General features: G+C 47.4%; 1 protein-coding gene across 2 annotated transcripts in view; it reads right to left on the bottom strand.

Annotated features, from left to right (window-relative positions):
- The window catches only part of ACER3 (alkaline ceramidase 3), a 76478-nt gene extending 64927 nt beyond the window's left edge, over positions 1–11551 (bottom strand). For both annotated transcript variants that reach the window (XM_073335212.1, XM_073335220.1), the window contains exon 1: positions 11372–11551. In XM_073335212.1, the coding sequence (XP_073191313.1) occupies positions 11372–11474 (103 nt within the window). In that variant the 5' untranslated portion in view covers positions 11475–11551. The remainder of the gene's footprint in view (positions 1–11371) is intronic.
- Between the last annotated feature and the right edge of the window lie 2577 nt (positions 11552–14128).

The raw sequence follows: 14128 nt of genomic DNA, 5'->3' as shown, positions 1-14128 counted from the left end.
TAGTGGGAGATAGATTATATTAGCTCCAGGCTAAACAAATCCCTGGTACCAGGATAAGTGAAATGGCAGCTGCTCCAGGTCAATTAAGACACCTGGGGCCAATTAAGAACTTTCCAGAAGGCAGGGAGAATGGTAGGTTGATTGGGACACCTGAAGCCAATCAGGGGCTGGCTGAAACTAGTTAAAAGCCTCCCAGTTAGTCAGGTGGGTGTGCATGTCAGGAGCTGTGGGAGAGACTTAAGTAGTACACACCAGATCAGGCACAAGGAAGGAGGCCCTGAGGTAAGGGTGAAGTGGAGCTTGAGGAAGTGAGGGCTGCTGTGGGGGAAGTAGCCCAGGGAATTGTACATATCATGTTTCTAAAAGGTCAGCTACCACAACTTTGCCCCCTGATCAATCACTGAGACTGGGAGACAACAGAGACTGTGCAAGGAAGGATAACTTCTCCTCACCTCCCTCGCTGGCTTATGATGAAAATGGCTCTGTAGACTGTGACCCTTGTCTCTAGAGAGAAAGATTACGTGGAGGGTCACAGTGAGCCTCTGAGTCTAGCAAAATCCACCAGGAAACGCAGGACCCATGGAGGCAAGGACAGAGCTTTGTCACTATATAAAAAAAACCTTACATGTGAATGGACTCCTATGACTCCAGAGGGACTCAGCATAATCTACCTGCATGCAGGCAACCAAAATCAGTGGCACTCCATTCAGATGCAAGGATCCATGCTCAGAGACCCTTTTGCAAGATTGCTCTGCAACTAAACCTTAGGTCTGCCTACATTGCTCCGTGCTGTGAAAAATTTTGCACTCTGTGTAACGTAGTTAGGTCAACCTAACCCCCACCGTAGACAGAGCTAGGTTGACAGAATAATTATTCCATTGGTCTAGCTACTGTTTCTCGAGGAGGTAGACTTATCACAACAATGGAAAAGCCTCCTGTCACTGTAGCAAGTGTCTACATTACACAGGCTTAGCTGCAGCACTACATCTGTGCTGCTGTCATGCTTGTAGCGTACCCATACAGTGTATACACACTCTTGGACATCAAGTTTGACTATGTGGACATACACATAAAGAGGCATGACTTTTATGGAATTATAACCAGGAGAACTGCATAATAAAAAACCAAAACACGATGTCTGCCACATGTAGTATACACGGATAAGAGACACCATCAGTTAGAAATCTCTTATTTAAAAAAAAGAGAGAGAGAAAGTTAGAAGTAATTTCAGGCATTACACCTCCCAGAGTTCCACTGTCAATATTTTGGACTCAATCACATCTCCTCTTTTGCTGTGTGAAAGACTCATACAACCAGGGGAAACAGACAGTACAAACAACACTGTCAAAGGCACAAAAAACAAACTGAAGACATTTGTGTGTCTTTCAGTAACAGTAATTATAGGTATTACCTGCAACTATAGAAGATAAAGAATTATACAGGCGTGTTAAGTCAGCAGTGTTTCTTTAACTTCACTCATTTTGCATAAGTGTAAAATTCTTTAATACTTTCTGAAGGTGCAAATTCATATCATTCCATTCATAAGTCTGTGGGCGTTGGAAGTTTTCAGACAACAGAATTAGAACAGTGGCATTTATATGATTTAACATTTGGAGTGGCAGTTGCCCAAATGCCAGCCATATGAATGTTGAATTTGAAGTACTGAACATGATGTAATTTGGTGCTTTAAGTAGCATTAAAGTATTTTATTGCCACTGATTAACTACGCAAATATTAACAGGTAAACACAAATGGCATATGTTCATATCACTTGTTAAACCCCTTTCGGCATGCTAGTAACGGCAGATAGATGAAAACTGATTGTTCAATATATTTGTACCTTCAAAAAAGCCTTTGACACAGTCTTTCAAAAGAGGTTAAGCAACTAAGTTGTCAAGTTGTGTCATGAATTAGAAAGGGACCAGAGACAAAAAGAGAAGGACTAAATAGTTGTCCATCAACTACGCAAAAGTTTAACAGTGGAGTGCCAAAATGTTTTGTGCTAAGGCTGGTGTTTAACATTCATTTGTGACCTAGAAAAGAGAATGAACAATAAAGGGGCAACATCTGTCAATGACAAAATTATTAAAATCAAAACTAGAAAAAACCATGAGGAAATGAAGAGCAGTTTCTTAGCTTACTGCTTTAACTACATTACCTCTTCTTTGCTCCCCCACAATTCACTGTTAACATAGGCAAAGTAATGCAAATTGGACAAATAATTTCAACTACTCATACATGTTGGTCAGTTCTATATTAACTTTAACCACTCAGAAAGAGACCAGGCATAATCGTGGATAGCTGTAACCACATCTTCTCCATGTGAAGTAGCACTCAAAAAGGCAAACAAAGTGTTAGGGTAAAATAAGTTAAAGTTAAGACCAGATGTCTGTTTAATGCTCCACTCTTCTAAATGCTCTAAAATCTACAGTTACTTGGATTGCCTTAAAATTTGCTGTCCCTTGTGCAGGATTCTGTTAGTGATCCAAATTTGGGGCCATTTCCTGAGATACAGCATTTCTTACAGTTGAGTGATTCTAGCAACCTTTTGTTGCTCACATATAGAGATCAAACAAAGACTCAGATAATTGCATCAGGATGTCCAATGCTAGCGGGTGACCCCAACAGAGTGCAAGACACCATGCAGAACTTTGGGCAAAGGTATTTGTAAAAGATTTTGCTTCTGTTTGGAATATCAGAAGCCTCATGTGTTAAGACATGATACACTAAAGCTATTTCTTACTGCAAATGCGTAGTGTAAGGCTAACTAGTTGGAAAATGACGTCTACAGTGCAATAAACTACCCACAGCTGGCCCATGTCAACTGACTAGGGCTCGCATGGCTATAAAATTGCACTGTTGATGTTCAGGAGGGGAGAAGGTCCTAGAGCCCGGGCTCCAGCCCGAGCCCCAAAGCCTGGACTCCATACCAAGCCTTAATGCCCACACTGCAATTTTATAGCTCCGCAAGCTGGATTCAACTGACATGGGCAAGTGGGTAGTGTATTGTACAGTAGATCTACCCTTTGTCACAAGACATGGGTTGCGCCGATGAAGTGTCACAACAACAAATATGAGCTTCACATCAGGCACAGAGTTTAAATTCAACCCAGGGTAGAAATCTGAGTCAAATATGTGGACATGTTGCTCCAGTGTGCCTGTATCAAAGGGGGAATCTTATTCTAGGGAAATGTAATCTGAGTACAGTAGACTATTCAGAAGATGCTGCGACTATTTTTTTTTTTTTTTAAAAGAAAATTAACTTCTACAAGCAAGTGCTCTCTGGAAGAGTGATTGGGGTGGAAGAGTGGGGGGAGGGGTTGGGGCAGGTGATGGGGAGAGGAAATGGACTAGGATATATACTAAGGAAGGGTTGGATACTGGAAAGGGGACATGGGGGTGAGTGATTGGGGATGGAGAGAATAGGGGCAGGGGCGCCTGTCAGCCCCACATTCTCCTCCCATGTCTGTGTGCCCAACCCACCTACAGGAATGTGACCCCTGACCCTTTCCTGCCCTCCCTCATGTAAGGCAGATTCTGGAGGGTGCTTGCCTATCTGCGGGATTGAGCCCCACTTCCTACCCGTTATTCAAGCTGGGATCTGGGGTCACTCCCCCTCTCGGGGTGTCTGAGCCCCACTCCCTGCCCCCCAAGGTGTGTACACCAGGACTGGGGGCCTCCGCCCGTCTATGAGGGTCTGACTCCATCCCTGTTCCTCCTCATGCAAGCCACATTCAGGGGGTTTGCCTTTCTGGGGGTGTCTGAGCCCATCTCCCTACCCACATGTGATCCAGAACCTGAGGAAACTCTACCTCTTTGAGTGGAGACCTTAGAACAGGCATGCTTGGAGCATGCATCAAGAACACTAACATGGGGTGAGAAGCTGAGAATGGGTTTACTTAACTTAACTTTACTCAACTTTCAGGGGTGGGCAAACTTTTTGACCTGAGGGCCGCATCTGGGTATGGAAATTGTATGGCGAGCGATGGTCACGAAATTGGGGTTGGGGTGTGGGAGGGCTCTGGCTGAGGGTGCGGACTCCAGGGTGGAGCCAAATATGAGGAGTTCAGAGTGCGGGAAGGGACTCTCAGCTGGGGAGGTGCGGGGGCGTGAGGGCTCCGGCTGTGTGTGTGGGCTCTGGGGTAGGGCTGGGACCAAGGGGTTCGGAGGGTGCGAGGGAATCAGGGCTGAGACGGGGGTTGGGGCACTGGGGGGTAGCTCAGGGATGCAGTCTCCAGGCAGTGCTTACCTCAAGCAGCTCCCGGAAACAGCGGCATGTCCCTGCTCCAGCTCTTATACAGAGGCGTGGCCAGGCAGCTCTGCTGTGCACTGCCCTGTCCACACGCGCCGCCCCTGCAGCTCCCATTGGCTGCAGTTCCCGACCAATGGGAGCTGTAGGGGTAGCGCTTGGGACAGGGGCAGCATGCGGAGCAGAGCCCCCTGGCTGCCCCAACGTGTAGAAGCCAGAGCGGGGACATGCTGTTGCTTCCGGGAGCTGCACGAAGCAGCCCCTGACCCTACTCCCCAGCTAGAGCACTAGAGCAGGGCAAGCCCCAGACCCCCCGATTAATACGGCTGGCAGGCCAGATGCAGCCCGTGGGCGTAGTATGCCCCCCCGCTCTATTTTCTGGTTTTCAGAAGTTTTTTTTGCTGAACTCTATGTTCCGGAAGGACACACACTATCACCAGGCAACCTCGACTCGGTGTTAATACAGTTTTTTGCCACTTAGTAAAGACTGAGATGAAAAAAATTACTGAAAACATGGCAGTGCCATTACATAAATGGATGGCATGCCCTCACCTTGAGCCGTGCGCACAGTTCTGGCTACCTCAACTCAAAAGAGCAGAAATAGAAGGTATCTTAAACAGACAACAAAAGTGATTAGAGATATGGAGAGAGATTGAAAAGACAGAGTTTAGTTTATAAAGACAACAAATAGAAAGTGATATGATAGAAATATGTGAAAACAGATGCCGCAGTGAAGATGAATTGAGTGTTCCAACTTACCCACTCAGAATACAAAGGGGCATTCAGCAGAAGAGAAAAGAAACAGGTCTGAAACTGACACAGGATTTTTTTTTTCTTAAGTATGATATAGAAATGCTGTACCAACGAGATCAGAGGCCAAGAGAGCAGTAGGATTGGGTAGTAGAAGTTAGTAGGATTTAGAAAAGGGGTCGACATTCACATGAAAAATGAGAATATCCAGGGTAACATGGGACAGGATAACGAAAGTCTATGACAAATACATACCCTTGTGCATTAGGACATAAGCCACCTACTAACAACCAATGGCTAGGAAGAAATTTCTCCTTGAGATAGATTGTTCATTCCATGATTGACTATAACAAGAACCCTTACACCTTTCCCTGAAGCATCCAAAACAGACCTCTATCTACAACAGGCGGACCACTAGTCTGAACGAACATGGCAAATACTATGTTTCTAAATGCTGTTTGCATGCTAAATAAGCATGATTGTGACATTGGCATGCCTCTTCTTGTGATAGCTGTTGATCAGAAGCAAAGAGAACCTCAACTGAGGGAAATGGTGCATCTTGAACCGTTATACAATTATCTGTTTTCAAATCAAAGCTCTGTGGTGATTTTTAGCCATCTGAAATTTTGCCCAAGCTTGCTTTCTCTCTGAGTAATACATTATTATTAAACTATGTCTGTATCTTGATCCCTTCTCAGATTTGCAAGTCTCTTCTATCCTTATTTCAGTATTACTTGTTAACCAATACATTTAGAGAATATCCAAAACATGACTTCTGATTTGACAAGAGGTGGGTCCTGACCCCCAGCGGCATCATGGACAATTTCTTTTAACTTAAAGTATTAATTTAAATATGGGCAAGTTTCTGTTTTTACAACATAATTGCTAAATACATATCACGTTCTAAGACACACCCTTGTTACGTTCATATTAGTGGATGACAGAGAGGGAACACGGCTTGTCAAGCTGATACTTGAACCAAAAACAGGGGACATGGTGATGTAAACATCACATGGGTTCAACTGACGTGAAGTACCCTTGTCTCTATCCATCATCTTTAATTAGAAATAAGGAGATGACTCACGCACAACAGCAGCACTTAAGGTTGAATGACAGGCCCAATATTTTAGAGGTGGGGGGGGTTGTTTGTTGTTTTGGTTTATTTACAAAGTTTACAGAGTTTGCACAATTCAGTATGCTGAGCACTGGGGGCTGGAACGGGTTGGTTCAAAACGAGTGCTTCAGTACTGTGTTGTCCTCTCACACACAAACAAGTGCCAGCAGCACTGCACTCTTGACCAACCCTAAAGAACAAAGTAGTATGCATGCAAATTAGCCAACAAAGGGAATAAAATACAGTTAGAAGTAAAGGTCACTTTAGCTTCAAGTTTTTAAAAAGTATTTGCCTTTCAAGACCTTTGTTTCTTTTTTCTCAGGGGGAGGAGAGGGCGGGAGCATTTGGCGTCTATTTAAATGAAATTAAAAAATCTGAAGATTTTATTTCCTGTTGGTATCAACAATCCAACAAGCTTTGCCACAGAATGCAGACATGGAGGAGGAGACTCAGGGAGTTGGAAGATGTTGGAGAAAGAGCTGTGGAAAATTCAGTCAGGTAAGTGGATAAAGGAAGACAGAAGGGAAATTTTATTTTTGGAATTGTGAACACCAAAAAAGTCCCAGACAGGAACCTTTGGGTTTGAATTGTTGGCTTTTAGGGGTATTGAGGAGCAATGGAATTATTTAATAAAAGAAACAGTGTATACTACATGACCTCACATTCACATCTCTGAATACATAAATTTGATCAGCTGCCATCATTTACTACTCATTTAGAAAATGAATGGGAAAGAAATACACGTAGGCTTCCGGACTAGCACATGAGCACAATGTCTCAGTTTGTACTGAAATTAGCATATCAAAAACATTTGCAAAGTGGCACAATGACTTGAGTTGCAAAACAAGCCTATGTTTTTGGCTCTTACAGTGTTTTAGTAAGGCTGGTTCACACTTAAAAATTAGATCAACACTGCTATGTTGCTCAAGCCTGTGAAAAATACCCCGAGAGCCACAGTTAGGTCAACCTAACCTTCGCGGCAGACACGGCTAGACTGAAGGAAGAAGGGCTTTTTTGGCAACACAGGAAACCTCTGTTATAGCACTACAGCACCACAGCTGTAGTGTAGACATGCCCCAAGATAAGGACAGTAAAAGCTTTTTTATCCAGCATGTTGGGGGAATGGGAAGTGCTGGTAAGTGAAAAATGCTAGTTAAGAAAGAGTGCAGGAGTTTGGGGGGTGGGATGTGCAGGGCTACGGGTTAGGGTGTGGGGCGCTCTGGGAGGGAGTTTGGATGTGGGACAGGGGGTGCTCACCTCAGGCGGCTCTCCGCAAGCGGCAACCAATGCCTGCGGACTCTAGGCGGAGGCACACCAGGCAACTCTGCACAAGCTTCCCCCGTCCGCAGGTGTCGCCCCTGCAGCCCCATTGGCCGCGGTTCCAGGCAGGGGCAGCACGCAGAGCCGCCTTGCCACGCCTCCTCCTATGGGCCACAGGGTCTGGTCGCTGCTTGCGGGGAGCCGCCCGAGGTGAGTGCCCGGCGGATCCAGCACCCCGCACTCCCTCCCGCACCCAAACTCACTCCCAAAGTCCACGCCCCACACACCCCTGCGAGCCCCAAACCTGCACCCCTCCCCCGCACTCCGAACCCCTCGTGGCCGTTCCTCCCCCTAGAAGCAGCAGGCACATGTCGCTGCTTCTGGGGGGCCACGCACGGAGCCTGCCGGCCCTGCACCAACCGGACTATAAACCAGACATTCTATGAAGATTAGAAATGCCGGTTTAGAGAGCTTTCCAGTTGGTACAGGGCCAGATAACACAGCTTTTAATGTGAAAAGAACACATGGCTTAACCCTGACAGTGTCCTGCAAGTTTCAAATATCCAATGGCTTATTATAAATTATTTGGAATAAAAACTGGATGCAAAAAGTAAGAAATATTGTCATTGTAGTGAGTGGCTCTCCACTGCTTGTAACACACTGGACATCCTGCTTTTACAATCTACTACAAAAATGGGCATACCTCTACCTAGATACATGCAGGTTTACTGAAGAAGTCCTATGCCTTTCTACCTAATGAGAAATTGTTGGTTTGTTACCCAAGAACATACTGCTCATAACACAAACTCTTTTCTCCTCCATAAACAACATAATTCTAAAAACAAGCACCAATGTGTTTTATACTGCTATGTAATTGTTAATGCATTTGCATGTTGGTCTAAGGTTGTTTTGTTTTTTTAATATATCTGGTATCACTGCAAGGAATACCAAAAAATTTTGTTTTACAGTATGCTTACCTTGTACATTTGAGTTTCAAATAGGATGTGATATTAAAAATCACAAAGACTGTCAGGGACACATACAGAATGCAAAAATACTTCAAATTCATTTTTTAAATTCACTAGATATCAAATGACAACAATTTAAAGATCCAAAATAATTAGATACAAATAGGGGACTTCAGAAGAGCTATAAAACAAAGGTCATGAAAGATCCCATGGTTCTTTTATGAAAGACAGGTTGTTAATCCATTTGCACTGATTTAAATTACAACTCCAGTTGATTCATATCCTCTAAAACTGAGCTTTATCTTTCCTCTGACCCTCACATTCAGAACACTCTCCACTACCGTGATGTCATCTTTGTCTTCTCTTTCTTCCTCCGCTTACTCATAGGATGTAGAGATGGAAACCCACTGGCTCACCCTGGTCTGTCTCAACAATAATGGAAGATTATTCCATAACACACATGGATTAGACACTAGTAAAACCTAATTTTACATTTGTAAAGTATTGGGGCCTCCTCCACTTCCCTGGAGAGATTATTTACTGAACATACAGATGTTCAGTCTAAATTTTCTCTTTTTAAATTTTATCCCAGTACTCCTAGTTATAGCCCCCTTTTGCCATGCTAAATAATCTTCCTTCCTTCTCGGGGTTTACACCCTTCAAATCTGTGTAGATTTATGTCCCCTTCATCAAATTCTGCTGTTCTTTACATCTCTAAAATTATTTTATTCCTCTCCATATCTAGCGCCTATTAGTGTGGGCTAACACGTTATGTCCCAACTTACTCATTTTATAGCCTTTCAATCCATACAAAAGTACATCTTGCTAGTCACTACGCTTTTTCATCCTTAGATCTATAAATGGTTAAAGTTTGGCAAAAAATTATAAACAAGTGAAAGCAAGGTCTTACAATGGAAAGTTTCAGGCAACCTTAACAACAGGCAGCACTACCAGCCCCACCTCTAATATTGACTTTGTTTTTCTAATATCTCTATAACTCTGCCTTGTCTACACTGCTGCTCTTCTACTTCTACATGCCTTCCCATGGCCACTCTCTACAAAAGAGCCTCTCATGACCATTCCCTGTGTCTTTTTCACCCACTCCAATGTTTGTGACAAAAGAAAACCCACTATCATCTGCATCACCCTCCTGTATGCCTAAAACCTTCCAAAAATGGATGCCAAACTTGCTCCCACTCATTCAAAACACTTCTGAAATCATACCTAATCTGTGAAGCATCTAAACTATTCTCAGCTATGATTTTTTCTAATACAAGGTTCCAAATGCTCTGGGGGATGGAGCTGTTTTGTTTGATCCTGCTCTCCTAGGCTAATCCTGCAAACAAGAGCCCTTAACTTTAAGCCCACACATAAACCTTTGCAGCATGGGGACCCTACCATACAGCAGCATGTATGCACTATGACCACCATCACCCTTAAAAATGACACAAAATACTTAATTATGGGGGGGGGGAGCGGAGATAAGAGTCAAAAATCAGTATTTTTCATAGCACAATCTGCAGTGCCATGAATACAAAGTGAGCATCTCTGTGATCCAAGGCCACCCCTAGGCACAAAGCCTGACAGCTTGCTGTCCCACCTTCAGCCCCTAAAAAATAAGATCAGCTTGATTAATAAGTCCTGCATGTATTAATATATTCTTCCTCAAGTGCCTTTTCTGAACAACTGCACTTTGCTTTGTCCATCTTAGACTGACACTTCTTCCTACCTCCCTTGGAAAGGACAGGGAATGTGCCTCACTCTGTTTAAGAGCTATGCAAACTCATGGCTAGGCTTACAGGAATTTGATTTATCTATGTTTTATCTATCAAGTTGCAGTGGGGGAGGTTTAGATTGGATATTAGGAAAAACTTTTTCACTAAGAGGGTGGTGAAACACTGGAATGCGTTACCTAGGGAGGTGGTAGAATCTCCTTCCTTAGAGGTTTTTAAGGTCAGGCTTGACAAAGCCCTGGCTGGGATGATTTAACTGGGAATTGGTCCTGCTTCGAGCAGGGGGTTGGACTAGATGACCTTCTGGGGTCCCTTCCAACCCTGATATTCTATGATTCTATGATTCTATGTAAGTCAACAAATATCAAGCATTTTCAAAATTCTTATCTATTTAAATTTTCACAGTTGCAGAAAATGATGGAAAGGTCAGATGGGGGGGGATCAGATAATAATTACTTAATGACAGCAGACATTAAGTTTTAAAAAAATAAAATTTTATAACCATTAAAACACAAATTGCCAACACCACCTGTCAAAACATACAAAGCAAATATCCTTAAATCAAACTCTAATTCCTCTCGAAGCAGCATTTTTCCTACTTTACCTATTGGTGTATTTCAGTCATCACAGATGGAGATTTTTTTTTTTAACCTGTGTATGGTGAAACTGACATTTACCAACATTTACTGATAAAACTCTAACCCTTCCAAGCCTAGGGTATGGCCTATATGTGTGATTTTTTTTATTAAGAATCTCCCTTCTTCGTATCTTTAAGGCCCCAAGCCATCCCAACGTCCATAGCCAACAGCCTGTTGCCCCCCTCATCTCATCTCCCGCTCCGGCAGCACCCCAAGGCTATCCCCACAGGCAGAGATGAGAGTGCCAGAAGGGACCCTGGTGCACGTCTAATCTGGCCTCCTGCACAACGCAGAGCAGAGGACTCGGCTGAACTCACTCCTCTTCGAATTAGCGACTCTGGGGCCCAGCTTCCACTCGCTCCTGCCGAGAGCAGCCGGGACGCATCACTGGCATAACAGGTGATCCGTTTACACCAGCCCCGAGGCCGGGGCCACGAGTTCGGGGGCAGGGGCCGCCAGTTTCTCCCCTCACAGCGGGGAGCTGGGGGGCAAGGGGCTGCCGGGCCCGTCTCCCCCTCCCCACCCGGGCTCCTGGCCCACACGCAGGAGGAGGGAGGAAGCCACCCCCGGGCATGGCGGGGAGCGGGCAGCCCGGCTCGGCGGGAAGGGAGGCAGGGCCCGGGGCGGGCCTGCACCGGCCCAGGCCCGCCGGCACTCACAGAACTCGGCGACGTAGGAGGACACGGCGTAGTTCTCCTCGCACCACTCCAGGGTGGAGGTGGGCGCGCCCCAGTAGCCGGCCCTGTCGGCGGCGGGAGCCATGGCGCAGCGCTGCCTGCGTGCGACCGCGGCCGGGCCCGGACGCTCACTGCGCGGCGCGGCCCGAAGCGGAGGCGGGAGGTGGCTCCGCCCACAGGCCGGGCCCGGGCGGGGCCGCCGGGCCCAGAGCCCGCCCCGCTCGTTGCCAGGGCGACCGGCTGCGGCCTGCAGGGCGTCCGCGCCAGTCGGGGAGCAGCGACTGTGACCCGCCGGGGCCGGTTCGTGGGCGGCAGCGCGGTTTGGGGGGGCGGGGGGCTGCCAGAAGCGGAGGTTTGGGGTGCCGGGGGCGGGAAGGGGGGAGGTTTGGGGGGCTGCCAGAAGCGGAGGTTTAGGGGCTGGGGGCGGGAAGGGGGAAGGTTTGGGGGGCTGGCAGAAGCGGAGGTTTGGGGGCTGGGGGCGGGAAGGGGGGAGGTTTGGGGGGCTGGCAGAAGCGGAGGTTTAGGGGCTGGGGGCGGGAAGGGGGAAGGTTTGGGGGGCTGGCAGAAGCGGAGGTTTAGGGGCTGGGGGCGGGAAGGGGGGAGGTTTGGGGGGCTGGCAGAAGCGGAGGTTTGGGGTGCCGGGGGCGGGAAGGGGGGAGGTTTGGGGGGCTGGCAGAAGCGGAGGTTTGGGGTGCCGGGGGCGGGAAGGGGGAAGGTTTGGGGGGCTGGCAGAAGCGGAGGTTTGGGGTGCTGGGGGCGGGAAGGGGGAAGGTTTGGGGGGCTGGCAGAAGCGGAGGTTTGGGGTGCCGGGGGCGGGAAGGGGGGAGGTTTGGGGGGTTGGCAGAGGTTTAGGGGCTGGGGGCGGGAAGGGGGGAGGTTTGGGGGGCTGGCAGAAGCGGAGGTTTAGGGGCTGGGGGCGGGAAGGGGGGAGGTTTGGGGGGCTGGCAGAAGCGGAGGTTTGGGGTGCCGGGGGCGGGAAGGGGGGAGGTTTGGGGGGTTGGCAGAAGCGGAGGTTTAGGGGCTGGGGGCGGGACGGGGGAAGGTTTGGGGGGCTGGCAGAAGCGGAGGTTTAGGGGCTGGGGGCGGGACGGGGGAAGGTTTGGGGGGCTGGCAGAAGCGGAGGTTTGGGGTGCCGGGGGCGGGAAGGGGGGAGGTTTGGGGGGTTGGCAGAAGCAGAGGTTTGGGGGCTGGGGGCGGGAAGGGGGGAGGTTTGGGGGGCTGGCAGAGGTTTAGGGGCTGGGGGCGGGACGGGGGAAGGTTTGGGGGGCTGGCAGAAGCGGAGGTTTAGGGGCTGGGGGCGGGACGGGGGAAGGTTTGGGGGGCTGGCAGAAGCGGAGGTTTAGGGGCGGGGGCGGGACGGGGGAAGGTTTGGGGGGCTGGCAGAAGCGGAGGTTTGGGGTGCCGGGGGCGGGAAGGGGGGAGGTTTGGGGGGCTGGCAGAAGCGGAGGTTTGGGGTGCCGGGGGCGGGAAGGGGGGAGGTTTGGGGGGTTGGCAGAGGTTTAGGGGCTGGGGGCGGGAAGGGGGGAGGTTTGGGGGGCTGGCAGAGGTTTAGGGGCTGGGGGCGGGATGGGGGAAGGTTTGGGGGGCTGGCAGAAGCGGAGGTTTAGGGGCGGGGGGCGGGACGGGGGAAGGTTTGGGGGGCTGGTAGAAGCATTTTGGGGATTTTCCCTGATTTGCGGTATCACTCCTGCTCACCTTATACAAGTGTTTCCTTTAGTTATTACTGTTTATATTACATTAGCACCCAAAATATACCAACTGATTTGCAAGCACTGAGGAAGCCAATCCCTGCCCCAAAAAGCATATAATCTAAAAAGACAAAGCAGGGAAGGGATACAACATACAAGTACAGACCCAGTCCAGTAATGATCTCTATTGGGGTATACCCCAAGGCCAGTGAGGATCCCCATTGATTTCAGCAGGGCTGCATACAGGTATAGGGCTTCATTCACACAGACCTCGTAGGCACATCTTATTATTCATCTTTGTTTCCTTTTCTCTCTTTTTAAGTAAAACACTAATTTCACCTCTCACCTCCTTCTACAATTTAGCTCCATCTTCCCCTGGTTCAGTTCCAGGGATCCCCCTTCTAATATTTGAACCTCTCCCTCCACATAATTGAGCAATTCACTCATAAGCTAAATAAATAAGTAGATGCTTTAAGGTTTGTCTAGGCTAGCTAAACCAAACTTAAACTCAGTCTCTGTTCCTAGAGTAGATGCAAACACATAAGCAGGCACATACCTTGACTCACATGAATAGTAACTATTTGTGAATTTTTTATAGTGGTATAAGCATTTCTTAGGGGCATAAAATGTTTGTGGCTTCAAAACATAATTGCTTCAATGTTAACAATTAAAAGAATTTAGACTTTCAATACATTAATGTTATTGCAAACTTTTATATATATATGCCAGATTTTTCAAAAATAGACTCCCAGATCTATATTTAGGCACCTAAGGGTGGGATTTTCGAAAACATCTGATTTAGGTGCACCGGCACCATTGACTTAAACCTGCAGACCCTGATGGAGGAGTATAGCCTGGTTGAAGCATTTCAGCTTCTTGACTTGTGGAAGCTCAATATATTGGAAGGTGATGTTGATTGCAAATATAGCTCAGATTTATCAGTTTTGTTTTTGATTTCATATTGTTCATACAGTAAGGACGTGAATCATAAAAATGTAGGGTTGAAAGGGACCTCAAGAAGTCAAGTCCAATACCCTGTGTTGAGGCAGGA

The sequence above is a fragment of the Lepidochelys kempii genome, chromosome 1, assembly GCF_965140265.1.
Source record: "Lepidochelys kempii isolate rLepKem1 chromosome 1, rLepKem1.hap2, whole genome shotgun sequence".
Lineage (NCBI taxonomy): Eukaryota > Metazoa > Chordata > Testudines > Cheloniidae > Lepidochelys > Lepidochelys kempii.
The sequence above is the reverse complement of the archived record's forward strand: the minus strand, read 5'-3'. Positions and strand labels throughout refer to the sequence as shown.